At 38.3% G+C, this 27,021-nt stretch overlaps 1 protein-coding gene across 1 annotated transcript in view; it reads right to left on the bottom strand.

Moving 5' to 3' along the window:
- The window catches only part of LOC127424977 (potassium voltage-gated channel subfamily H member 8-like), an 84,340-nt gene that overhangs the window by 9,270 nt on the left and 48,049 nt on the right, over positions 1–27,021 (bottom strand). The window contains exons 8-15 of the mRNA XM_051670550.1: positions 24,541–24,759; positions 22,635–22,834; positions 21,043–21,292; positions 18,884–19,098; positions 17,631–17,669; positions 15,765–15,982; positions 15,516–15,622; positions 12,773–12,828 (exon numbers count right to left, since the gene is read on the bottom strand). Of these exons, the coding sequence (XP_051526510.1) occupies positions 12,773–12,828; positions 15,516–15,622; positions 15,765–15,982; positions 17,631–17,669; positions 18,884–19,098; positions 21,043–21,292; positions 22,635–22,834; positions 24,541–24,759 (1,304 nt within the window). The remainder of the gene's footprint in view (positions 1–12,772; positions 12,829–15,515; positions 15,623–15,764; positions 15,983–17,630; positions 17,670–18,883; positions 19,099–21,042; positions 21,293–22,634; positions 22,835–24,540; positions 24,760–27,021) is intronic.

Below are 27,021 nucleotides of genomic sequence, written 5' to 3'. Positions count from 1 at the left end.
AGTCTGGACTAAAGACTCATCTATTTAGCCAGGCATACACCTAATTTATCCATCAACTCAAAATTAGGCTGTTTTGTTTGGTCTGCTGGAACCAGAAACATCTATCAAGATCTATAACTCTGCATAAAATTGAATGGCATCAGCGCTAATATTATTCTATTTGTTTCCATGTCTCAAGCTCGGGATTCATATCCTAAGGTTACCAGAGCTGGCCAGATCCAGCTTTGTTCCTGCTTGGAGTGGGACTTCACTGCTTCATGTCACTGAGTGATGATGACAAACTATAGCTGCTTCTAGCCAGACATCACTTCAGTCTTTTAGGATGGACTTCAGAGGATGAACTGATGCCAACTCCAACTGTAAGACATCGGATATTTCATATGTCACTGCCTGAAACTTGGACTTAGGATAGAACCCACCGAACCTCACCGAAATGACCTGCCGGTTGAACTGCGATGCACCTCATTGATCTCTGTCTGCATCACCTTTGTCTATTGATGGACTACACACTTGAAATGGAATACATAGACTATCAATTAATTGCCAACAAAAGCCTTCATAAACTAATATTGGCATTATATTCATGTTGTTTAGCCAGAGGGGAACTGGGCCCCACAGTGAGCCTGGTTTCTCCCAAGGTTATTTTTCTTCATTAACCAACATCTTATGGAGTTTTGTGTTCCTTGCCACAGTCGCCTTCAGCTTGCTCACAGTAGTTCTTAATACAATTATTATTTAATTATTTAATTTAAGTACACAATTTACAATCATATTTAATCAAACTAACACTCTAAAACTTTATAAATATTACAGTTTAATTTTCTGTTAATGCATGATTTTCTGAAAAGCTGCATTGAAATGATATGTGTGGTGAAAAGCGCTATACAAATAAAAATGACTTGACTTGAATGTTTGGTAGACACTGGAGCTGCCATTTCAATAACAAACCTGAACCTGAGGGAGCCACATGACGCCATACGAAGGGCAGATGTCTGAGAGACAGCTTTTTAAAATAATTTTTAAAATTATTTTCATGATATAATCCGGTGAAATTCGATACACCCAGTTACACATTTGCTGTTTGAGGTAAACATGGCAAAGAAGTCAAAATCATCGGGCTCTGGAGACATTAAAAGACACTTACGGGTTCAAGATGAAAGCCCAGACAGGCCTGTGGACTCGATTTGGATGGTGCGGTGGGAGAAGGAATCCAGCGTCAAATGTCCAACATGTCGGTGATGTTGACGAAGGTACTTGCGGACTTGGAGGATCTCGCTGTAATACGTCGATCGATTACGGTGATGGAGAAAAAATTCTCTGAGTTAGTCACAAGAGTGACAGATGTTGAAAGACGAATTGATTACTTGGAGTCATCAGAGAGGGAATTAACCGCTAATCCGCCCACGACCAAAGTTGATTTGGAACGTATTCTTGAAAAACTTGAAGATCTTGAGAATAGAAGCCACAGGAATAACATTCGAATTGTTGTAATTCCTGAGCATGAGGAGGGCAGAGATATGGTGAAATTCCTAGACGAGCTTTTCTTGAGTCTGCTCGACATAACAGGCCACAAGCTGGAAATCGAGCGAGCTCACAGAGTCCCAGCTCACAGATCTGCTGAGGGAGAAAGGCCCCGATCGATTCTGGCCAAATGTTTGAGATCATCCGTGTTGCGCCAGGCGAGGAGCAAAGGAAAGCTTTCTTGGAAGAATTACAATATTTTCTTTTTCCCGGACTTTGCGAACTCGACTAGAGAGTAACGCGATAGGTTTAAGGAATGCAAGAAACTCTTACATCAGCGGAAGATCACTTTTGCTCTGATGTTTCCGGCCAGACTGAGAATAAACACCAAGGACGGCAACAAAGTATTTACATGTTCCAATCAGGCAATGTCTTTTATTGAAACAATGGGTGAGTAACCATTGGGTGTTTTTCTTGTGAGTGGATTGACTCACTGTACATACTCTGGCTTTCGGAGGAAGCTGGGTGCGTTGGCTCCGCCGAGCGGCTGGAGTTTGTTTTGTTTTGTGGATTAACACTTTTCCTTAAAGAAACTTTTGCATTTACGGAAGATCACTTTTACAATGAAGTTCCCGGGCAGATTGAGAACAGACACTACGGATGACCGCAAAATATCTACATGCCCACACAAAGAATGTCTTTTATAAAGTTGGCGGACTGTGTAAATCATGGGATATACTTTTATGCGGCCTCCGAGTGACTTGACTCTTGACCATCCGAGGAACCGGGATGCCTGTTTTGTTTCCTTTTGTGCTGGTTACGCCTAGCGGTTGGAGCTTGTTTTGTTAAATAACACTACTTCGAGACAGTTATGGATGAATCTGTCAGTTCCTTGTGCTTATGCCTCCTGTTGGCTAGAGTATGATTTGTGGAATATTTTCGTGGGACATTGGAATGATTATGTCATCTGCTGCACTCATCAGCTGGCTTACTGAAGATTTGTTTGTCTGTCTGAGGAAAATGAATGGCTTTATATCGGCTGGAATTTGTTTTGTGAAGGAACACACCTTCGAGACAGTTCTGTGAATGAGTCTACACATTCTTTGTGTTTATTCTGCCTATTGGCTGGGGTTTGTTTTACAAAATATTTGATGTTATGTAATTTTGCCTTTCAAATTTGTGAGGCAAAATTGAGCAATCCGATGGCAAAGTTGTCGCCGGGGCTCTCGTAGGCGTACATGGACTCTTTGAGTTTAGAGGGATTGACGCCGGTTGGCGCTTTCATGCGTGGGGTTAATGCGCACGTTTTTCTTTTTTCTGTTTGTTTTGTTCGGGGGGAAGTTCAGGGTTTTATTGTTGCATTAATGTTGAAATGTGGTCTTCATAATTTTGTTTTTGGCACACAATTTATTTTATTATATTATATTAAAATGTAAAAGTTAATATGAGCTTACTATCTCTCCACATGGAATGTGAATGGGTTGGGGCACCCCTTAAAAAGAAGGAAGGTTATTTATTTTCTTAAACGTAAGAAATATGATAAATTTGGGAAGATATCGGGTGGACATGTTTTCTTTAGTGTTGGCTCAAGTAAGAGCAGGGGGGTCATTACATTGATAAGTAAACATCTACAATTCAAATGTCTCAAACAGATTAAAGATAAATTAGGAAGAATCATTGTTTTAGCAGAAATTCAGGGGCAAAGTCTGATTTTGGCTAATATTTACGAACCTAACACTGATGATCAGGGATTTTTTATAGATCTTAAAGGGAAGGTGCAAGCCGCTGGCACCCCTCATGATATCATTTTGGGAGGAGACTTTAATCTTTTGATGGACTCAGTCCTTGATCATAGTGAAGCAAAAGTGTGTAAGCCCCCTAGAACAATATTGACGCTTCACAGGATGTGTAAAAATCTTGGTCTTACAGATATTTGGAGACTTTTGAACATATCTGGTAGAGACTATAAATTTTTTTCATCAGTCCATAAGATTTATTCTAGAATAGATTTTTTATTTTTTTTATTTCCAAATCCCTCATTTCATGTGTTGTTGATTGCTCAATTGGAAACATTTTAGTCTCTGATCACGCCCTGGTGAGTTTAGAGGTGTTGCCACATACAGAGAAAAGGAAATCATATAGTTGGCGCCTTAATGTATCCCTTTTGCAAAATCCTGATTTCCAACAAATGTTAAAGACTGAAATCAGTATTTATATGGAGACCAACTGGTCCTCGGTATCCTCTGTGGGCATGGCTTGGGAGGCACTTAAGGTGGTTCTTAGGGGTCGGATCATACAGTATGCCTCATTCATCAAAACATCCATAGCATGAGAACTCGTGGAGTTGGAAGGAAATATTAAAAGTGCAGAGGCAGAGCTGAAGTGCCGTATGTCATCTGATGGCCTCAGAGAATTGACCCGATTGAAATATAGATATAATACTATTTTGTCGCAGAAAGTGGAGTTTTGGTTATTCAGGGCAAGACAGTCATACTTTGAGTCGGGGGACAAAGCAGGGAAGCTTTTGGCTAGATATATAAAGGAGAGAGAGTCTCTTTCTATCATTCCCTCAGTGAAATCTGCTGGTGGTGAAATTTTTACCTCAGCCATTGATATTAATAATGCCTTTAAAGAGTTCTATCTTGATCTTTATAGTTCCACGTCTTCGTCTACTGATGAAGATATTATAAATTTTGTGGAACCATTAGATCTTCCTAAACTGAAGACTGAGCAAAAAAACTCTCTTGATTCTGAGATAACCTTGGAGGAGCTTGACGAGGCAATTACGTCACTACCTACTGGCACGGCTCCGGGGCCAGATGGTTTTGCAGCAGTATTTTTTAGATCCTATGCTACAGAACTGGCTCCACTTTTGTTAGAAGTTTATACTGAATCACTAAAGAATGGAAAGATTCCTCCAACCATGACACAAGCCCGGATCAGTCTGATTCTTAAAAAAGACAAAGATCCAAGCGAGTGAAAAAGTTACCGTCCAGTTGCCCTCTTTCCCCATTATTGTTCTGTCTTGCCCTGGAACCATTAGCAGCTGTGATAAGAAAGGAGGATGATTTTCCAGGGGTGGTTGCAGGAGGTGTGGCGCATAAGCTTCTGCTTTATGCAGATGATATTTTATTATTTGTCTCTGAACCTACTAGATCTATGCCTTGCCTCCACTGAATTATTAATTCCTTATCCAAGTTCTCAGGATACAAAGTCAATTGGTCTAAATCTGAAGCTTTGGCTCTGACAACATACTATCCAGTAACAGCTTTCCAGCCGGGTGCCTTCCAGTGGCCCAAACAGGGCATTAAGTATTTGGGGATTTTATTCCCAGCAAATTTGTCTGATTTAGTTAGTGTTAATTTTGGCCCTTTAATAAAAAGGTTTTCGAGTGATGTGGGCAAGTGGGCTTCATTACATCTATCGTTGATTGGGAAGGTTAATGTTATTAAAATGAATTGTATTCCATAATTTAACTACCTGCTACAATCGCTCCCTGTAGATGTCCCCTCTCTTATTTCAAGCAATTTGATAGCATAGCGAAGTGCTTCATTTGGAATGGTAAATGTCCCAGATTGCATTTTAATAAGTTACATAGGCCGATAGACAAAGGTGGGCTAGGCCTACCCAAGATTTTGTTTTATTACTATGCATTCAGTCTCAGACATTTGGCTCATTGGTCACTTCCACCTGAGAGAGCCCCTCCCTGGTTTGTTATTGAACAGGCAGTTCTTGCCCCTATTTCGCCGTTACAAAGCATCTCTATCAAACTAATCGGAAAAGTTAAGTTACACCCCGTTATTTCGCATTTACACTCGGTATGGACTAAAGTGTCCAGATTGTTTAAATTGGACACTTATTTAAATGTTGCCTCGAGCATATGGCAGAACCCAAGATTGTGTACTGGCAAGTCCCTTTTCTGCTGGCCAGAGTGGATTGTGAGGGGGGTTGCTACACTTGGTGACCTATATGAAAGTGGAGTGTTGAAAACTTGGTCCAACATTTTGGGATCCCCAGACCTCAGTTTTATAGGTATTTAAAACTGTGCCACCTGCTTTGTACTATTTTTGGTGGTGTGTCGAGATCCAGAAATTCTGGTCAAAGGTTCAGAATTTTGTGTGTGACGTGGTGGGCACTCGGGTTTCGTTTTGCCCCAGACTTTGTGTTCTGCGCGATGGGGCGGTCATCGATGTGGGGGATGACCATATAGAGAACTGGGTTCTGACCTGTGTGATGATCACCAGGCAGGTTATTTTGAGGGGTTGGAGGTCAGCTGGTGCACCCTCATATCCGGAGCGGTGCACGGAGGTGGGGAGGGTGGCAGCTTATGAGGAAGTGTCATCGGGAAGATGGGGTGGCTTGGATATGTTTATATGGAAATGGGGCAGGTATTTGGAGTTTTTGGAGGGCTCTTGGGTGGAGTGTGGAGAGAGTAGTGTAATATAGTTAGTATGATTATTATGTGTATGTATGTATGTTCGTATATGTATGTATATATATATATATATGTATATATGTATTTTTTTTATATATATATATATATATATATATATATATATGTATATTTGTGTGTCTGTTTGATTTTTATTTCTATATATTTACTTATGTTTGACCACAGGGTTGTTTTTATGGGGTGCGGGGTTGGGGAGGGGGGGGGGGGGTTGTGGGGTTTAAATGTTGATTTTATATATATATATCTTTTACATTTCATTGTTATTGTATGATTTAATAAAAAAAAATGTTAATAAAAAAACAAAAAAAAAATCAAAACCTGAACCTACCACAACAAATGAAACCATGGAAGTTGAAGGAGTTGGAGGAGGCCTCACGACATTTCACAAGAGCATACCAGTTCAATACATGAAGATGAAGTCTTATGGACATCTTTCTGGGTAGGGTCAAATTCACAAGGAAGCCTTATTGGCATGGACATTCTTCCATTGTTGAACATGATCATATTCACTGATATGATCAAATCGCCAGACCAATTTACAAATCAATTTCACAGGACCATTATCACCCAGTGGAGGGTACCAGTACATACTGGTTATTTTGGATTGTTTTACCAGATGGGTGGAAGCATCTCCTACACAAGCCTGTACTGCCGAAGCAGTGCCCCGAGTAATGGTGGAAGAAGTCTTTCCCAGCTGGGGTCTACCATATGAAATTGATTCAGACAATGGAACCCATTTCACTGGAAAGCTGATGAAGGAAGCAATGAAGTTGATGGGTATCAAACAGAAGTTCCACATTCCATACCACCCACAAAGCTCAGGGATTGTGGAAAGAATGAATAGATCACTGAAAACATCTCTCATCAAAGCCATTCTGCAGACAGGTCAAGGCTGGCACAAATTGCTACCTGCTATTTTGTGGAACCTATGAGCTACCCCAAATTGAGTAACAGGACTGACACCATATGAGCTGATGACTGGCAGAGCAGTGGTTTTGGCACCTGATGCTCCACCACCAGCAGGAACAGGAGGAGATTCCACTTTCTTGCAAGAGAATTTGCAACACTATCTCACAATGCTAGACAAGGGACCATATGAAATACTCTTGACAACAGACACGAGAGTTTGCCTTAAGGAGAAGGGTGTAGGAACAGGTAGATGGTACCACTGGTCACAAGTTCATCCCCGTCTATGAATGAACATAGTGATAATGATGGCTTATGGCCTGAGATTGAAACCTGTTCATCCATTTGATTTAGAAACTGGGTAACAAAGGAGTGATGTTTAAACATTTCCTCTGCTCCCATTTCAGGGGTCATTCCATTGACATTGATTAGAGATGGAAACAAATCTGTTTGAGAAAGAGAGAGATGTGAGATTGTGGGGGAAAACCTCATAACTTCTATTAATGTGGAGATTAACTTCCATTTGAAAAGTACTCACATGCTTACACTGTGGGATTCACTAACCCAAGGTTGTGTTTATCCTAGTGTTACCATGTGAGGGCTATGTAGATGGAAAGGGTACTATTATAGTGGGGAAAAATATCAAAAGAAATCATGTAAGAGTATGGCATTCAACAGATGAGTATGAATACTGTGAGATGAATTTGTAAACTTGAAAAACTAGATGATGTATTTACCTTTTTGCCTAAGAGACAAACAAAGCTAAATTATATCCAAGTAAAACTACTGATCCCACTCATGTTATTTTGTTAGCAAAGGAGACCAAAACTTTTATAGACGGAGCTCACATGGTGCAGCAACGTGTCAATTACAGTTTAGCATCTCTTATCTCTGTTTTTGATCAGTCCTACTGTGAGAATTTTTCACAAATAAGGAAATGGTTGATGAAAGAAGTAGAATATTATACATTTAAAAATCATCTGAATAACAAAAGATGCAAATCACTTAGTATATGGGTGGAATGATGATTTAATGGAAGAAAGAAATTATTAACTTTTCGAGATGGTTAAGAGAGTTAAAGCCATTGTTAAAGCAGCCCAAGAAGAGGGAATTCAACCAATGGGCTATGTAATCATAGCAATGGGTATAGCTAATTTGATGATTGAGAGGAAATTGGCACGAATCCAAGGGAATCTATCATTATCAGAATGGATATTTTTGACTGTGGTTGTTGTTTTTATACTTCTGTTAATGATACAACTTATATGTGTGAAGGGAAGGAAAAGTAACAAACCTATCCAACTGGTTATTTCCAAATATGTTGACAAGATAGAGGGAGGGCAGTATAGGGTAAAATCAGAGTTCCTCACATACTATACACTGCATACAAAACACAACCTCACAATCAAATAACACCCGTCTACTGATTTACACCCCCAAGGGATAGGACCTGTTTTATAACATCAATGTTTATGTTAGCTTGTTATTTTGACCAGGAACTGGGGGGCTCATGGCTTGTCCGGCACTGGTAAAGATTCATTCGTTTTTCTTTTCTTAGATTATTGGGAGTTTATTAACCTACACATAATCATAAATGACACATAGTACCCAGGGACATATCACAGGGATGGGGCTTTCTTTTGTTTTCTTTTGTTCTCTTCCAACGTTTCCTTTTCCTCAATTCTTGTATGTCTATTTCTTTATTTTGGTCTATCATTTTCTCTCTCCTATCACTGCGTAACAGGTGGCCACCTGGAGAAGATGGATAGAGCTTGATGGCCGTAGCTCCAGTGGAGGGAAAACTGTAGACTAAATTTTCATGTTTAATAGTATTTTTAATCATTTTGTAGCATTATATTATGTTGTCTTTATATGGTCACATTTACTTATATAAGACTTGCACAACAGCTTATAAGTTCTACACATCTGTTTCATATTATCTGGACATAAACCTTGCCCATGAAGAACATTCCAGATGGAGTATGTAATTTCAGTTTAAACAATGGAGAGGGAGTTGTTTTTTCTATGAATGCACTTAAATACACCCTGTACTGAAAATTCTTCAGAGAAAGCCCCAGCAAAACTGAGAGACGATTGGAAAACCATTTGTATGACACCACTTTTTAAATAAAAAATTTGCTTTCTCTCCTAAGTCTGATAACTAAAAGAATTAATACATTTATTATTTCTTGGCAAGTAACTGGTGTTTGGCTCTGTGATTTCACAACAGATAAAACGACATAAATTTAAAGACTTCAGCCCATCTCAACGATTTCAGCACAGCCCTCAGGTGTCATATGTGCTGCTGCCAATCATTACTGAAAATAATGATGTCATCCAGATAGGCTGCGGAGTAAGCAGCATGCGGTCTGAGGATTCTGTCCTTGAGCCACTGAAACGTAGCCAGGGCCCGAACAAACCGAACGAAAGCGTCACAAATTGGTGTTGCTCTGGGCTTCGGCCGACCCATTGCATGATGGCTTTCTTCAGGTCTTCATACACCAGGAGGTTGGATGCAGGGAGTTGTCGGGCCACGAGTTGCGCTTCCCCGGACAAAAGCGGCAATAGGCATGCCACCCACTTAGTGCTGGGCCATTTTCATTCTCCAGCCGTCCGCTCTAAAAGCTCAAGGAATGCCTCCGGGTCGTCCTGAGCTCCCATCTTCATCAGCGTGATGTGTGGCACGGCCATGGGTGGGTCCGAGGTCATGGCCGAAGACCCCTCCTGGTGTACCAAGCTCCGTAACACCTGCCGGTTCTCTGCTTGAGCTTGGAAAAGCACCTTGAACCACTGCTCCTGTTCCACACTTAGCTCAAGCAGTGCCTGATGTTGGGCTTGGTGTATGCCTGCGAGGGTCTTGATTACTTCGGCCAGCGGCGAAGACTCCATGACGTTGTTTTCTTCCCCCTAATCCCGGGTTTCAGCACCACTATGACAGATCTCTAGTTCTCTTCTTAAGGAGGAAGTGAGGGCTGAGTAAATGTCCAACATAAGACTTTATTTTTATACACTTTTCAGTGTCACAACAAATGGTTTACTTTTCAGCACAACAAATAAACACACAGCTCAACTCTGCTGGGTGCGTTTCTCTCTCTCTCCTCCGGCAGTTTGGATTGCCCTTTTATCCCTCTCCAGCTCTCACTGCAACACAAAACAGCTGTTAGAGGTGATTTCCCACAGGTGTCAATCCTTAACGTTCTTCCTCTCCCAGCCTCGCAGTCCACAGACGTCCACACAGTAATAACAGCAATCTGATTAAGACACCAATGTTAAAAAAATATATGTTTATTATAGTTTTCGATTAATAAAAATAATCGAAAGTAATCCAAATAATATACCTGTAGGTTATTAATCTGTAGGCTGTTTACAGTTGCCAAGCAATGTAGCAATGTTAATTTAGAATGACATTCGTGCCTATCCTACTTGTTGAGCAAACTCACGCCATTGGTTGAGCCAGTGTTGCTTTTCTGGGAAATCAGCCTACAAATGGCTTACTTATAGTTGTCATTGCATATTAAGCTGGGAAAGAAGTTAGCGATTTCTCCTAAAAAATTACACACATCACCTTTATACTAGGGATGCCTCGATAAATTTTTTTTTGAGAACGAGTATGAGAACCGATACTTCCTTGTCGGTACTCTCCGATACCTGTTTTTTTGTGAATTCCATTTCAACAGTTTATTTCAATTTTATCATCAAAGTGGTGTTTAAATAAATTAGTTCATTAAAACTTTAATCAAATGAAACAACAATTCATTTTCAGTGAAAATAACACAACTTTACAGTAGTGACATATTTTTGTCATACTTTTATATTTTATTTTGGCAGAAGCTTTTATTTTGAAGCCCTTTCAGTTTCTGTGTGTTTTTGATGGTAGCTTGTGTCATGGTTTTATGTGTTTTTGTTCATGTCTTTTATTTTGGTAAAATAGTTCCATGCCATGTTTGTTCCTGTTTCATTGTCATGTGATCTTGCCATGTGTTTCCCAAGTTCTTGTGTCTTGTCCCCATTGGTTCATTGTTTCATTAGCTTGTTAGCAGTCTCGTTATCTTGTTTAGAGTTCACTGTGTTCATTGGTTATCATTGTCATGTGTTCTCCCAAGTCCAAGTATTTAGCCCTCATGTTTGCCATTGTCCATTGTCGAGTATTGTGTGTTGTAATGTTGTTTGGAGGTCAAGGTCAAGGTCAAGGTCAAGGTCAAGGTCAAGGTCAATGTCAATGTCAAAGTCAAGTCCATGTTTTGTTGTCACGTTTTTGGTTTACACACTTCTAGTAATAAACTGCACTTGGGTTTTTCGCACTTCATCGTCATCGTCTCTTTGTCCACCTGTTGCCAGCCTTGTTACAGCTTGTCACTTCTGAAAATGCAAGTTGCTATATGACACAATGTGATTATTAAACAGCAAAAGGCTGATATTTAATTAAATATGTAGTCTGTATGTGCCTCACGCTACAAAGTGAATTAGTGCTCTGCTTGCTGTCATTTGCTGCAAACGGATCACACAATGCTCATGATGGTGTTTTCCGTGTATGAGCCAAGGATCTCTAAAAGGTATGAGCAGCCGGCATCAGCACAACACTGGCTCCACACATTCACAATGCCTTTGCGGTTTAAAAATCACTCCACAACATAATGTGATTTTAGTTTGTGCGCTGAATGTTTATCGGGACATCCTTACACTGTAAAAAATGTCCAGGATTTTACTAGATTTAACAGTAATTTCTTACAATAAAATACTGTTTTCAGTGTTTTACTGTAAAATCAATGGAGGCTAGGTCATTTTCTGTTACAACACAACAAATTACTGTGAAAAAATACATTTGAATATCACACTGCATTATGGGAAAATTGTATTTTGTTTTAATTCTCCCAGTTGGTGCAGTTGTGTTTAAGAACACAAGTTATTGAATTGTAATGTATGGAGAAAAAAATTAAATTTAGTGGTTGACTTTTTATCGGGCCATGATGTATAGTCTACACTCTATGATGATTTGAAAGTAACAAAATTATATCATTTTAAATGAGCAATGAGGAAGAGATGTTTGCAAAGCTAGGCTATAATGTGGTTGGTTTTATTGCTCATTAAGGTTTTAGCATGAGTTGTCAACCAGGCATGCAAGATATCAACACTCAGCATACAAAACTCAATGATGGTGACAATTAACAAACACTGTGTGTGTGTGTGTGTGTGTGTGTATATATATATATATATATATATACAAATTCAGATGATCATTGTGATTCTACAACACAGCACTGCTAAATGACAGTAATTTCTTGGTCCTTTTCACTGTTAAGTCACAGTATACAGTTGTCTTTTAATTTTAATAAATTGTAGAAGTACTACTGTAAAATATACTGTGAAAGTCATGCTAGTAGTAAACTAGTAGCCAGGCATTTGTGTAAACTCACACAAATATTTTTTACAGTGCACTTTATTCTACTATATTTGTTTCCCCACAATCCTGAATATGCATTTACATCCTTGAATTCAAGTGATATCCCTGGAAAACAATAGTACATTTCCTCAAATAAGCTTTTGTAGAAAACTCCATTGGATTATAATGAATTATACGGAATCAATTAAAGAAGGTGGAAAACCACAGTGAATATGAGGGGTTCAAGGGCAAATCTGGAATGTTCCCTTTCATCATCATGGGGCCAGCCCCACTTTCCTCTTCTGCTGAGTTTTATGTCCTCTAGTGTTTGAATAACATCCCCTTTCCATCTCGTGCAGCTGCTTGCCATATGGCTTGTGGATACCTAGTGCCAGGAGCTCACCTGAACTGCGCTGGTTTCAATCTGTCAGCGCTCACATTTAGCACAGTAATATCACACTCAGAGGCATTACTTTCCATCCCTGGAGTAGATCTACTCTTAAATTACACTGCAAAAAATTACAAATACTTAGGTTAAATAAAAATAAAAAATCATAATAAAATAACTTTACCTCTTGGTTGAGATGGTGTAACTGTCTTCTGGTCTCCTCTGATTTCTCTGCTAATTCTACTAAGAAAAAACAAAGTTCTGTAAAACTGCCTTACAGCTGATAGCAAGTACAGTGAAAACTTATTACACCTTAAAGGAATAGTTCATACAAAAATGGAAATTCTGTCATCATTTACTCATCTATCATATCTTTCGAAATTCCTATGATTTTCTTGCCTCATGGAGCACAACTGTAGAAATTTTGCAGAATTTGTAAGCTGCTCTTTTCATAACAACAAAAATGGATGATAACTAAAACCAAAGTCTTTCTAGCCAGTCCACTGGCGGCCATCTTTGGAACGCTCCTGGGAAGATATTTCCAGTCAAGAAAGTGCAGCTCCTATCTACTTGAATGGAGAAAGACTGAAATCTCCAAAACGGTTGGTCAAGATTATGATCTAATAACATTTTTCAAGTCAGCAATAAAACACTGGAATCATAAATTGTGCTTCTTTACCTCAGATTATGCTAAAAAACAAAATTTTTCCGGCTTGTATAGCTAATGCGCATGCGCATTGTCGAGATGATTGTCTAAAAGGTGATTGGCTCTTTTACAGTGCATTCAGAAAGTATTCAGACCCATTCATTTTTTTTCACATTTTGTTATGATGCAGCCTAATGCTAAAATGCTTTAAATTATTATTTTTTTTTCACATCAATCTACACTCCATACTCCATAATGACAAAGCAAAAACCAGATTTTTGATAACTTTGCAATTTATTAAAAAGAAAAAAATGAAATATCACATTGACATAAGTATTCAGACCCTTTGCTATGACACTTGAAATTTAGCTCAGGTGTATCCCATTTCTCTGGATCATCTTTGAGATGTTTCTACACTTTGACTGTAGTCCACCTGTGGCAAATTCAATTGATTGGACATGAATTGGAAAGGCACACACCTGTCTATATAAGGTCTCACAGCTGAAAAAGCATATCAGAGCAAAAACCAAGCCATGAGGTCAAAGGAACTTCTTGCAGAGCTCAGAGACAGGATTGTTTTGAGGCAAGGATCTGGGGAAGGCTACAAATTTTTTTGGATGCATTGAAGGTTCCCAACAGCACAGTGGCCTCCATAATTCTTAAATAGAAGTTTGGAAACACCAGGACTCTTCCTAGAGATGGCCGCCCAGCCAAACTGAATATTTGAGGAGAAGGGCCTTGGTAGGAGAGGTGACCAAGAACCCGATGGTCACACTGGTTGAGCTCCAGAGATCATGTGTGGAGATGGGAGAAACTTGCAGAAAGACAACCATCACTGCAACACTCCACCGATCTGGGCTTTATGGCAGAGTGGCCAGACGGAAGCATCTCCTCAGAGCAAGACACATAAAAAAGCACCTAAAGCACTCTCAGACTGTGAGAAACAAGATTCTCTGGTCTGATGTAACGAAGATTGAACTGCTTGGCCTCAATTCCAAGCTTCATGTCTGGAGGAAACCAGGCACCGCTCATCACTTGCGCAATACCATCCCAAAGGTGAAGCATGGTGGTGGTAGCATCATGCTGTGGGGGTGTTTTTCAGCAGCAGTGCTAGGGGACTGGTCGGGGTAGAAGGAAAGCTGAACTCAGCAAAAAAAGAAATATCCTTAATGAAAACCTGGTCCAGAGTGCTCAGGACCTCAGACTGGGCTGAAGGTTCACCTTCCAACAGGACAATGACCCTAAGCACACAGCCAAGACAACGCAAGAGTGGCTTAGGGACAACTCTATGAATATCCTTGAGTGGCCCAGCCAGAGACTGGACTTGAACCCAATCGAACATCTCTGGAGGGACCTGAAAATGGCTGTCCACCAGCGGTCCCCATCCAACCTGACAGCGCTTGAGAGGATCTGCAGAGAAAAATGGCAGAAAATCCCCAAATCCAGGTGTGCAAAACTTGTCGCATCATACCCAAAAAGACTTGAGGCTGTAATCGCTGCCAAAGGTGATTCAACTAAGTACTGAGTTAAGGGTCTGAATAATTATGTCAATGTGATATTTCAGTTTTTTCTTTTTAATAAATTTGCAAAATTATCAAAAATCTGGTTTTTGCTTTATGATCATTATGGGGTGTGAAGTGTAGATTGATGTGCAAAAAATGAATAATTGAAAGCATTTTAGTATAAGGCTGCAACTTAAAATGTAAAAAAAATACTTTGAATACTTTCTGAATGCACTGTATCTGTAAAGCGGGACTTCCTTTCTAAATCTGTTGACCGTTGGGCACTTAGAGCTCCTTGGTTGGGCGTTCCAATTTCTCCTATTCGTTTTAATAGAAGTGGCCTGTCTCTGCTAAATAGTCTCTCTCAAACTGCTAAAAGGTCCAAAAAGGAAGTAGTCTATCTAACTTGTGCACTGTCTTATGATAACTTTGTATGAGGAACAGATTGAAATTTAAGCCGTTATTTGATCTAATCTCAGACACGCTTGGACATATTCAAGCTTGTTACATCACAGTTCATCACAAGACATGCAAACATGAATGAATTTGCACCAAAAGAGAATGAGATGTGAGAGGAAAATAGCAGCTTGGACACTGTGCAAAATATCATCTTTTGTGTTCCACTGAAGAAAGTAAGTCAGTTTTTATTTTTGGATGAACTATCCCTTTAATATAATAAACAACTTAAAGACTATCATAAACGAATATTGGAAATGGTGCTATCCTTCATTTTCAGTCTGTCGGGAAGTACATCTCATCCTGCACACACACTAACACACCTGCTGTGGTATTAGTCGCACCATTGACAGTGTACTGGTGACCAGAGGAAAATATGAATGTATGTGAGTTCTCTGCACCATCACTGTCCTCTGTACCGTCCACAACCCTAAAAAAACACACACACAAACATGAGAAATGTACACAACTGTTCTCTCCAGTTTCTAAATGCATCAGTGAGCAAATGTCTATTGAAATTACTGTATATATCTGTGTATTTGTAGGAAGATCTATATACATGTCCTGCACACCTTGGACTGAGATTTGAGAGGTCAGGTTTTGTGACAGTAGTATGCTGAATGTGGAGCTTTTTGTTGGTTTGATGATCGTTTTTCTGCATCTGTGTTTTCTGTTTGGTTCCACCACTGAGATATTGTATCTGATAATCTTCTTCATCATCTCCCTCTTCTTGCTGCTCAGCTATTGGTGGATAGCATTGGATCACGTCTCCATTTCCCCGCCCCTCCATCTGTGATTAGAGATGGCATTCAGAAGTTTACAATATATTTTGCCATATACATTTATTTATTTGGTATTTTCCAATAAACTGCACTGAGGCCAAGTGAGGCCACACGAATACTGGATGACTAACCTTGGATACCTTAAAAAAATAATGAATTTTCATTATTAACAATGAACAGGCAGATGTAAGAAAGTACAGTTTATTTGACAGTACTTGTTCACTGCTAATAAGAGGATTTTTAAAAGCAATGATTTTGTTAAGGTCCTCTAGATGGCATTTAGATAATTTGATTTAGGTCACAAGTTTGACACCGACATTTTGCAACGTACTTTCCACCTTCTCTTTAATTTCCATATGGCAGTGAATGAATAAGTAAATAATCACCTGAGTGCTCTTTCACATATACACACACTACCAGTCAAAAGTTTGGACATGCTTCACTGAATTTATGTTTCTCGTGATCTTAAAATCAGTTTCTTCTAAAGACTTATGATCATGCTGCTTTGCTTTTTTGAAATGGATGAGTAAAGGCGAAAAAAATGCAGCCAACAAAATCCCAGCATACATAGGAGGTCCTTCAATACTTTTTAAAAACATCCCAGTAATGACTGGTAGTGTACATGTGTGCAAACCCTAATGAAACCATCTACACAAAAACCCTTATGGACCAATTACACAAAAGATCTAAAACAGCAGAAACCACTATAACAAAGAGAATGTCCTTTGGTAAAACTTATGTAATGATCTTGGTCTTACCACTTGAACTTTGAACTTGCTAGTAATGCACACTGTGAAACTTGACCTTAAGGCATTTAAAACCACAACAAGCCAGGCAGCTTCGATAATGCAATGATCTTTGACCCCTTAGTCATTCGTCTAGATTTCTTATGTCACAAAACAAAACCCTAAAGGCTTGATTGTTTTCGCTCAATTATTTTTGAAGTAATGGGATTTTGCAGTGCTTTACACCTCATGGTTCTGACACACATTGCCAATTACACAGTGAAACTATGTAACAACATCGGATGGAAATAACAATCTCCATTTATAGAATGCTTTAAATGTCAGTCCACTTAAAGGTGCCCGGAAAAGTCAAGAGGTAATACAAAGCAAAGAGACGGAATAAGTGTAAGGGTATTCCCCCATCACTCTAATTCTCTCTTTTTTTAATCTCTCTCTCTCTCTCCCTTGTTCTATATATATCTGATTAATTACACTTTTCATAGACTAATTTGGTCATTTTCCCTGTTGAATAATTTAGGCTCCCTCACACTGTAATTGAAAGAGCGGCAGTTTCCCAAAGCAGTCAGTCATCCGACACTTCAATAACTGCCCTCTCCTCCTCCTCCTACCCCTCCCTCGCTCCAAAACACGCTGCTCCCTTCCCTCTAGCTCTACTACCTCCCTGATTACTGCTTCAGGCATGGAAGGACAGGGAATGGAGAAGATGATCATCACCACCACCATCATCATCATCAATTTCTCGTTCTCTCTCCCTGCTGTTTCGGAGTTGTAGTGTTCTTTGCTTCCCTCATTAAGCAAATGAGGTGGGTGGAAGATCATTGTTAGGGAAATAAGCCTCAAGCTATTATAGTCAACATAGCACTGTTAGTGGATAAGTGCAGAATGATTGACAGGTGAGGAGGAGACGCACCTGTGTGTCCATGGATTTACTGGACATTCTGGATAAAACCTGGAAAGTGAGAAGTATAAAAACATGTGAGCATGTAAACAAACAGATGCACACACAAGCACACACACAGCAAACCTACCACCCATTTCTATGGTGGCCAGAACAATTCAGTGTAGTTAATTTCAAGTCAATTCAGTAACAGAGTAGCAGAACAACAAGCCTTCTCAAATATTTCTCAGTACAGTCTTAAAGTTGATGCGTGTAATACACTACGCAATTTTAATATATTAATATTAACTATATTAATATATAATATCTTAGTTTATTAATATTTTAGTGTAACACATTTCACATTAAAATCATGTTAACATAAATAATGTTTATGTCTTGTGGCTATACTTTTAAAACAGTGTGTATTTTAACATTTAAGGACTGGACCCATTCACGTCTATTGTAAGTGCCTTACTGTAACTGCAATATTTGCTTTGCTTTTTTTTCTTTTTTTATGAGAGATGAGTATATTTATCTATAGTCCTTGTGTACTTAAAACTTTCTGGGTTCAAAACAAGTTAAGCTCAATGGACAGCATTTATGGCATACTATTGATTACAACAAAAATTAATTTTGACTTGCCCCTTTTTTTTTTAAAAAAAAAGCAAAAATGTAGGTTCCAGTAAGGCACTTACAATGGAAGTGCATGCGGGCCAGTCTGTAAACGTTAAAATACTCACTGTTTCAAAAGTATAGCCACAAGACGTAAACAATATGCGTTTTAACATGATTTTACTGTGATAAAATCGCTTACTTACCCTTTCTGTGTAAAGTTATAGCCAATTTTATAACTTCGTTGGCATAATGATGTAATGTCAACAAACTCTAAAACCCTAAAATGACTGAAAAAATCATTATTTAAACAACTTTAAAATAACAGCTGAAATAATACATGAGTTTTAACAGAATTAACGTAAGTGCATTTATAAATTTATAAGCTTCATATTCTGCCTCTAAACCCTCCAAAAATTGGCCCCATTCCCTTCCATTGTAAGTATCTCACTTTTTTTTACAAAAAAAGGAGGGACAAGTCGAAATCAACAATATGCCACAAATGCTGTCGATTGAGCTTAACTTGTATTGAACCCGGAATATTCCTTTAAGCTATGTCTTCTTTGGATATTTCTTGGATAAGTCCAAGAAACAATGTAAATCATAAGACCACGAAACAGTAGTGTCATAACAGCGACACACTAATCAGCGGGGATCGTGTGAGGTCTCACATGGCTCTCTTGTCCCTCTCTCAGGTTGTAGGTGAGATCGCGAGTGATGTCCTGAACGAAACGGTGAGAGTACTCAGGATACAGGTCGAGAACTTCATACAGACCCCTCAGATTAATGCACTGTAGGTCGCAGTACGTCAGCGCCTTCACGTCAGCATTAGTCTTTATTACGCGGTCGTCTACCGATAAGTTTGCACCAATCAGGTCGCCTTTGCCTGTTTGTGCACACAAACAAAAAAGAAAGCATGCACACAATGCATAAACACAAGGCAGTTTTAACAACTTGTAACTATAAAGTTGTTGGCTGTCAGATATCACTATGAAACTATCACTTTGAACCTTTTTTATTTAACATCAAGATTTTAGGTTAAAATGTTTATGAATGTATATCGCATAATGCACATAATCCATACAATTCTAATTTTAGTGCTTTAACTGTTACAGTTTCCACCTTTTTTAATCACCTTTTAATCCTGTGATGTGACAACTATTCCATGTAGTCCCACAATTGATATGAATGAGATCATAAAAACTGCATGCATAATAATTATACATGAGAAAAATGCTGTTTAAAACAGTTTTAGATGGAACATAGCTTGTTGCACTACAGGACACTTTTTGAAATTCATGTCAACTACCCTAGTAGGACGAAAACATTTAAAAGCACAAACACACATTCATACACACAAACTAGCACAACTAAAGGTTCTATGAGGACTCAATGTCACAGAGACCTTACTTTGTCAGCAAGATTGAGAGACAGTGAGTGTAGATGAGAAAGACAGTGTGTGTTTTTTCCCTGTCAGATTTCTTAAAGTGAAAATACCACAAACACATACTGTACACATACACACATGTGCACACACAGGCAGGACCTAACAGGATGATGGGGATTATATTTGTTCAATCGTTCAGTTCTCTGTACCATGAGCCTGCTGTGTGTATTAAGTCTCACAGAGAGTGACCAATCAGAGAGAGCGGCTTGTGTCGGCTACTGTGAGGCAATGCATTTTATTTTTTATTAATTTTATTTTATTTTATTTTTTTAATGCATGATAGTTCAGCTATGTAACTAGCATCAGAAAATCTGTAGTTTGAGACAATAAAAACTGACAAGAGTTTTTTTTTTTTTTTTTTTTTTTTTGCTGTTTGCTTACCTTATTTATGTTGTATCGTTATTGTTGTTTTTTTGTTGCCACTGTTAGTCAAATGTTGTGTGATGATGTTATGAGATCATCTTTTAACTTAATGAGGTTTGTTGATTGTCACTGTTATTGAGGTTTGTATGTTAAGGGTTGAGGTCTGTTGGGTGTCTATGTCAAACAATTGTATGCCCTGCATTGCCTTGCAGGGCATACCTCTCTTCAGAGGCAAAGACTGCAGTTAACTTCATGTAAAAGTTATTGAAATGGTGACAAATGAAAATTCTCATATTGCGAATTGATAGTTGGCTGTACAAGAAATTAATAGTTCTCTCAACAAGAAGTTTTGCATTTAGTAAACAAAAAAATTCACATTGACTTAAAGCAATGTTACTGAGGACAATTATTAAACAGTTGTTAGGAGAACTCAAAAATCTTGCTACATCTTTTTGCCTTGATTTTTTAAGTTTGGTCAACAATTCTTTTTTTTACAGTGAAGTTTGATTCATCCATGCAAATAACTTTTTATAATATCATTTATGTAAATGGTTTCATTAATTATGTACATGCACATTATTTAATTAGCACATGTGTATATATATATATATATATATATATATATATATATATATATATATATATATATATATATATATATATTCATTCAATAAATACAATGAATTCCATTGACCTGTAGGGCAGGTAATTTTGCACAGTATGATGTATCCTCTCAGTAATTTTTGTGTATTTATTGATTTAGTTAGTTTCTATTTTATTTTAGTTTCTACTATTTTTAAGTTCCAATAGAACAATATGTTAAAAGGTCAGATTTAGCACACAGTGATAAATGCGACTAAGACCAACATGACCAAGCAAAAATAACATGAAAAATGTAAAGAAATGTAAATGCATGATTAAGTTAAAAAAAAAAAAAAAATTTTTTAGCCAAAACAAAAAGTGATTGTGCTTAATTTGCCTATTTGAGTTCTTGGGTAATCTGAGTTTGTTTCAACTAACCGAGGATGGCTAGCACCATGCTGTCCTTCAGCACCTCCATAGATCCAGAGCAGACAAAGAAAAGGGCCTGCAGAGCATCTCCCTGCCGCAGCAGATACTCGCCCGGTGCACAGAACGACATCTTAATGTGCAGCGAAAGAGAACGGAGACACCCACGACTCAGAGAGGAGAAGACTGACAGCTCAAGGATTTCTTTATTCAGATGCATCGCAATGTCCGAACGCAACTCATCAGGAAAGTCCTTCAAGAGCTGGAAAGAATGGATAGGAAAGAAAAGTCAAATGAAAAGAAGCAAAAAAAAAAAAAAAAAAAAGCAGGGAAGTGAAGACAGAAAAAAATAAAAATGAACAGAAAAAATGGCAAAAGTCAAAGAAAAAAAAAAAAAAAAGGGTGGGGGGGAATGGGAGAAGTAAAGGAAAAATAGAAAAGGAAAAATAAAAGGAAAGGAAAAGAAAAAATAAGGAGAAGAAAAGGGAGAAGAAAAAGAAAAAAGAAAAGATAAAAGAAAAGTAAAAAATAAAAAGGAAAATAAAAAGGTGAAAAGTTTAAAAATGGACAAGAAAAAAAAGAAGGAAAAGGAAAAAAAAAGGAAAAAGAGAGATGATAAAGTTGGGGTTAACATTTATTTACATTGTGAAGATTTAAGCAGAGACAAAGAAAATCTTCTGTGTACCCATCCATTTTCTTTGTGTATTTATGTAACAGCATATTAGATTAATTAAACTTGCATTAAACTCATTAAGCAAGTCACTTTATCAGTTTTTATCCTTAAAACAAAAACTGCAAGCATTCCGGTTGTGCCTCATTGTTCCCCTCTGCCACCCTTCATATGCTCTGTTCATCCTTAGATGCAACCATCCTTCAGCCTGACTGAATGGCACTGTCACTTTCCCCTTCACTCACGGCACACACATCTCTTCCATTTCTCTCACTCTCTATCTCTTGCTCTCCGGCCATCAGCCTCAACATCTATTATTCATAAATCTGTGATTTAGCAAGGTGTTTAGATTCCATCTCATTTTTTTCCACTCTCTCTCTCTCTCTCTCGACTCTGGAATAAAGTCCCAGGCTCAAGGACAGAGCACAGGAAGTTGTCCCCTCCCCAAGTGTCTATCTAAACTGCACTTCCCTTAGCAGTTGCCTTCATCATGACTGTTGTATGTTATTAAGTTGTTAATACATATGTATATAAATGTTATACACTAGCAGAAATTGATTTCTTGACATTAATTAATGAAAATGAACGTGTTATTAAAGGCCTGAAGAGGTTGAAAGTTTAAACAGTGGTTCTCAATCTGTGGGTTACAGCCCAAAAACAGGTCTTTAAAGGACATTTCGTTTACTCTTGTACAATAAATGAGTCATAAAGTACAGTCAGTTGAGAACCACTGATTTCATGTAACAGAATCAATCTGCTTGTTCTGTATTCACCAATATGTAACATTATATGCAACAGTAGAGTACAATAATAAAGCACATGGCATGCTTGTAAAGCTGGCTCAGCTAACATGGTCCAGCTGCAAGGAATTCCGCATCGTCTCATGAATCAGTCCTGCTATGTAATACTCTCTGATGCGTAGGGGTTACAGTACCTCATTGGAGTCGATGCCATTGTTGACGGACCAGGTGGTCTGGAAGTACTCCAGCATGCGCTGTTTAAGGCTCTGTGGCAGGTGGTGCACACGGATGAAATCCTTCAGGTCTTTAGTGCGTGTGTGGTATGAGGACCAGCGCGAGTACATGCGTTGGATGATGGCTGTCACGTTGCCAAAGACTAGAGCATGCATCAGTGCTGCCAAAGACAAAAGACACACACACACACACACATGAATGTACTAACACATACAGTATGTGCACATACACATAGATTTTGTTTAGAGCAACTCATGACTGGAATACACTTTTAATTTACTTAAAAGAACTAAGAAGTTATGGTGTTTTCTCTTTAAAGTTAATATTGTGTAATTTCTGCACCACTAGCATCACCAAAAAGAAATGCAGAAATAGTGACTGGTTTCAAGCAGGTTTATCAAGCACTTCTCCTTTGTACCATTGGTCAAATAAACAGGTAGTCCCACCCTAAACTCAAGCCGTAAGATGAGCAAATATTGCTGTGACTAGCTGGTTGAGATTGTTTTGACGTTGTTTAGATAAAATATATACAGTATAAAGTATTCTAACATCCACATTTTTTTTATTTTTTTGTTTAAATATCAAAAAGTTACTGTATAATCAAAATAGTCAGCTTTTAGTTTTATCATTTATTAATGCTTGCAAAGAAGGGTGTGAAAGTTCTCTGGCATTCTTGTGAAGGAGGAAGTGAGGGCTGGGTAAATTGTCTAATGTAAGACTTTATTTTTTTACTTTTTAGTGTAACATAAACATTTGTTTTTCAGCATAACATAAATGATGGCAAACACAATCACTGCTGCATGCATTTTTCTCTCTCCCTCTCCTCTGGCAGTCTGGATTGCCCTTTTATCCCTCTCCAGCTCTCACTGCAGCACAAAACAACTGTTAGGGATAATTTCCCACAGGTGTCAATCCTTACCGCTCTTCCTCTCCCTGCCTCGCTCTCCACAGTCTCCACATTCCACATTGCTGGGCTACGCCCTCATCACCACAAAAGGTTAAGTAGGCATTTGTAAAAAAGTATTTGTATAAAATGCTTACATTGAAAAACAAAATCAACCTGTCCAAGCAAATGAAAAGTTAGCTAAATATGGCCCATTTATATCACAGAGTGATATTAATTAATGTGTACTATCCCTTATAAATAAAGAAATTGCTTAATTGTTCTAAGGGGGCAGAATTGCTTAATTGTTTGTTTAGTGCTGTAGTTGATAATATGATTGATGGTTTTCTTTTCTCAAATTAATCGTGACAAAATGTACATACAGTATGTGTCCACATTTCTCTTCATGTTGCAGTAATAATGCACTTTGTGTATTTATTTTAGAGGATCATGTTCTCTCTATGAACTTTATTGGTAATACACGGGTGGCGATTGAATGTGTACATACGCGTTGGTGTGTGTAATTGGGTAATATTGTATGTTTGGGAAAGGGGCAGAAGTGCCCCATGGCGAAGGGTGACATTTCACAATATAAAGGCCATGAATTTTGAATGTGAACAGCTGGTGTGACCTCATTTCATCCCATTTAATGACAGACAAACATACATAAACACATACGTACAGTTAGGCATATATCAATGTTTATTGTAGGCCTGTGTTGTGCATTGTCCATATCTTTATTTACTTTTAATGTGCAGTTACTGCGTGCCTCACTTATAACCATAGAAATCCTTTAATTCTAATAATTTGTCTTGTACAACCAAACAGAGATGAAAACTCATTTTTGGTTTTAAATGAGCATAACACATACACAACATTTTTTGGACCATAAAATTGGTCTAAACTTGTCATACCCCTAAACATATTCAAATATATCTCCTAAACATCAACCTGTCTGCACACACACACATATACACACACACCTCCGATGAGCATGGTGCAGATGGAGAAGATCTTCTCAGTGTCTGTGTTGGCAGAGACGTTTCCAAAGCCCACGCTGGTCAGACTGCTGAGGGTGAAGTACAATGCAGCAATGTAGATACTCCGTAAAGATGGTCCATTGCTCACCGTTCCGTTGACCACACCCGTACCCACCCCCTCGTATGGAGACTCTAACCGCTTCCCGAGCTCATGCAGCCACCCTGAGAGAGGGAGTAAAAGAAAGATTGAGAAATAACTAAAAAGCTCCAAATATAAATGTGTTTGTGTATCAGTGTCCATATGGTGGACAATTCTCTGGAATTGCAACAATGATACAACATAGTTAAGGGATAGTTCACCAAAAGATGAAGATTCTGTTATTATTTACTCACCCTCATGTTGTTTCAAACCAGCAAGACATTTGTTCTTCCATGGAACACAAAAGGAGATATTTTGCAGAATGTTCACGCTGCTTTTTTATATACTTTAATGAAAGCAGACAGTGACCAGGGGCTAACAAGCACAAAAAAGGACCAAAAAGTACCATAAAACCCACCATAAAAGTTATCTATAAAACTTCTGCGCCAATTTCCAAGTCTTCTGAAGCCATATGATAGCTTGGTGTTAGGAACAGACTGAAATTTAAGTCATTATTCAAAGAAAAAAGAAAATCTTGGCCTCCAGCATAGTTGACTTGATTTGACTTACACTTACACTTACAATAACTCACAAAGGACAATGGCAAACATGAGGCTAAAATACATGGACAAGGGAGAAACATGACAATGATAACCAATGACAAGACAGAACTGATAACAAGGTAACAAGACAATAAACCAATGAAAACAAGACCCATGAACATGGAGGGAAACATGAAATCACATGACCAAGGAAACAGGAACAAACATGGCATGCAAACAGGAAATAACATGACATGAAACCACATGACCTGAACAGGAACAGAAACTTAACTTTAAAATAAAAGACATGAAAACGAATCCATCAAACTACTTTGTGTTTGCACATATTCAAACTTGGCACTTGAATGTGCGTCAAGCCAGGTTTAACATGAATGACATCAAAAGTAATTTGCTTGTAGCGATGTGACATGTTTAAATTTGTGCAAGTGGCCCTGGTTATTATATGTTTTCACTGTATGGAAAAAGCAGTGTAAACATTCTTAGTGTAAACATCTCCTTTAGTGTTCCACAAAGGAAAGAAAGTCATACGGGTTGCAACAACGTAAAGGTGAGTAAATGGTGACAGAATGTTTTTACTTCTGGTTTCATTTTTCCATGATGTTGCAATCCCAAACATTTATATTGTAATAATCATTCACAAATATACACTAACAAAAAAAGTATCGATATCTTTGTGTTTTTGGACACGTTACTATGGTCTCACCAAAACATTTCTTCACTAACAGCAAATCGTCAATTACAATTGTTTTTAACATTTCACAAAAAAAAAAAAAAAAAAATAAACTTGTGTTTGCTGATAAGGAAGTACCTATCATTCTACAAGATCTAAATCAGGGTACCAGCAAGGAGATTATCGCCCAGTGTTGCTATAGTAACTGCCCAGAAGAACAGGCTGGGGGTCGGTGGTCGAATGCCAAGGGAAAGAAACAGCTTTCCATCAACACTGATCAGGGATCAGGCTGTGGAAATGCTGGTACTTTTACAGCGGCCCGTGATTACGGACCATAGAGCAGCATAGTGGGCCTTATTACAGCTCCCATCCTAAAGACGAGAGGGAGAGGCCTGAGGCATGCTGTCTGGGTGACTGGTTTGTTGCTGTTCACTCTTCACTCACTTTTTCACTTTGTCTTCCTCACATGGCTGCCTGCTGTCTCGTGCATTCGTCTTATCCTTTCTATCTTCCTATTCTTCCACTGTCACTGTCTATATCACATTTAACTGTGTCAGCCTTATCTCTCTTCTCTACAACTATACATTCTGCTTTTCTATTGTCGTTTAAAGGGATAGTTCGCCAAAAATAAAAGCTCTTTAATCATTTATGCACCAAATCCGAATATCTTTCTTTCTTCCGTAAAACAGAAAAGGAGATGTGAGGCAGAGTGTTATCCTCAGTCACCATTCACTTCATTGCATGGAAAAAAGATGCAATGGAAGTGAATGGTGACTAAGTCAAACATTCTGCATAAGATCTGCTTTTGTGCTCTACGGAGGAAAAAAGTCATATGGGTTAGGAACAACATGCGAGTGAATGATGACTTGAATATTCATTTTGGGTGAACTATCACTAATGTCTTCATATCACTCCATCTTTCTTTTGGCTCAGAATGCATCAGATTAAATCCATACATATTACACTATATGGCCAAAAGTTTGTGGACACCATATGTGCTTGATGAACATTCGATTTCAAAACCTTAGCCTTTGCTGTAATAACAGCTTCCACTCTTCTGGGAAGGCTTTCCACTATACTGTATGTAGTAACATGGATGCAGGGATTTGCTC

Source organism: Myxocyprinus asiaticus, chromosome 34 (assembly GCF_019703515.2).
Source record: "Myxocyprinus asiaticus isolate MX2 ecotype Aquarium Trade chromosome 34, UBuf_Myxa_2, whole genome shotgun sequence".
NCBI classification, from domain to species: Eukaryota; Metazoa; Chordata; class Actinopteri; order Cypriniformes; family Catostomidae; genus Myxocyprinus; species Myxocyprinus asiaticus.
The sequence above is the reverse complement of the archived record's forward strand: the minus strand, read 5'-3'. Positions and strand labels throughout refer to the sequence as shown.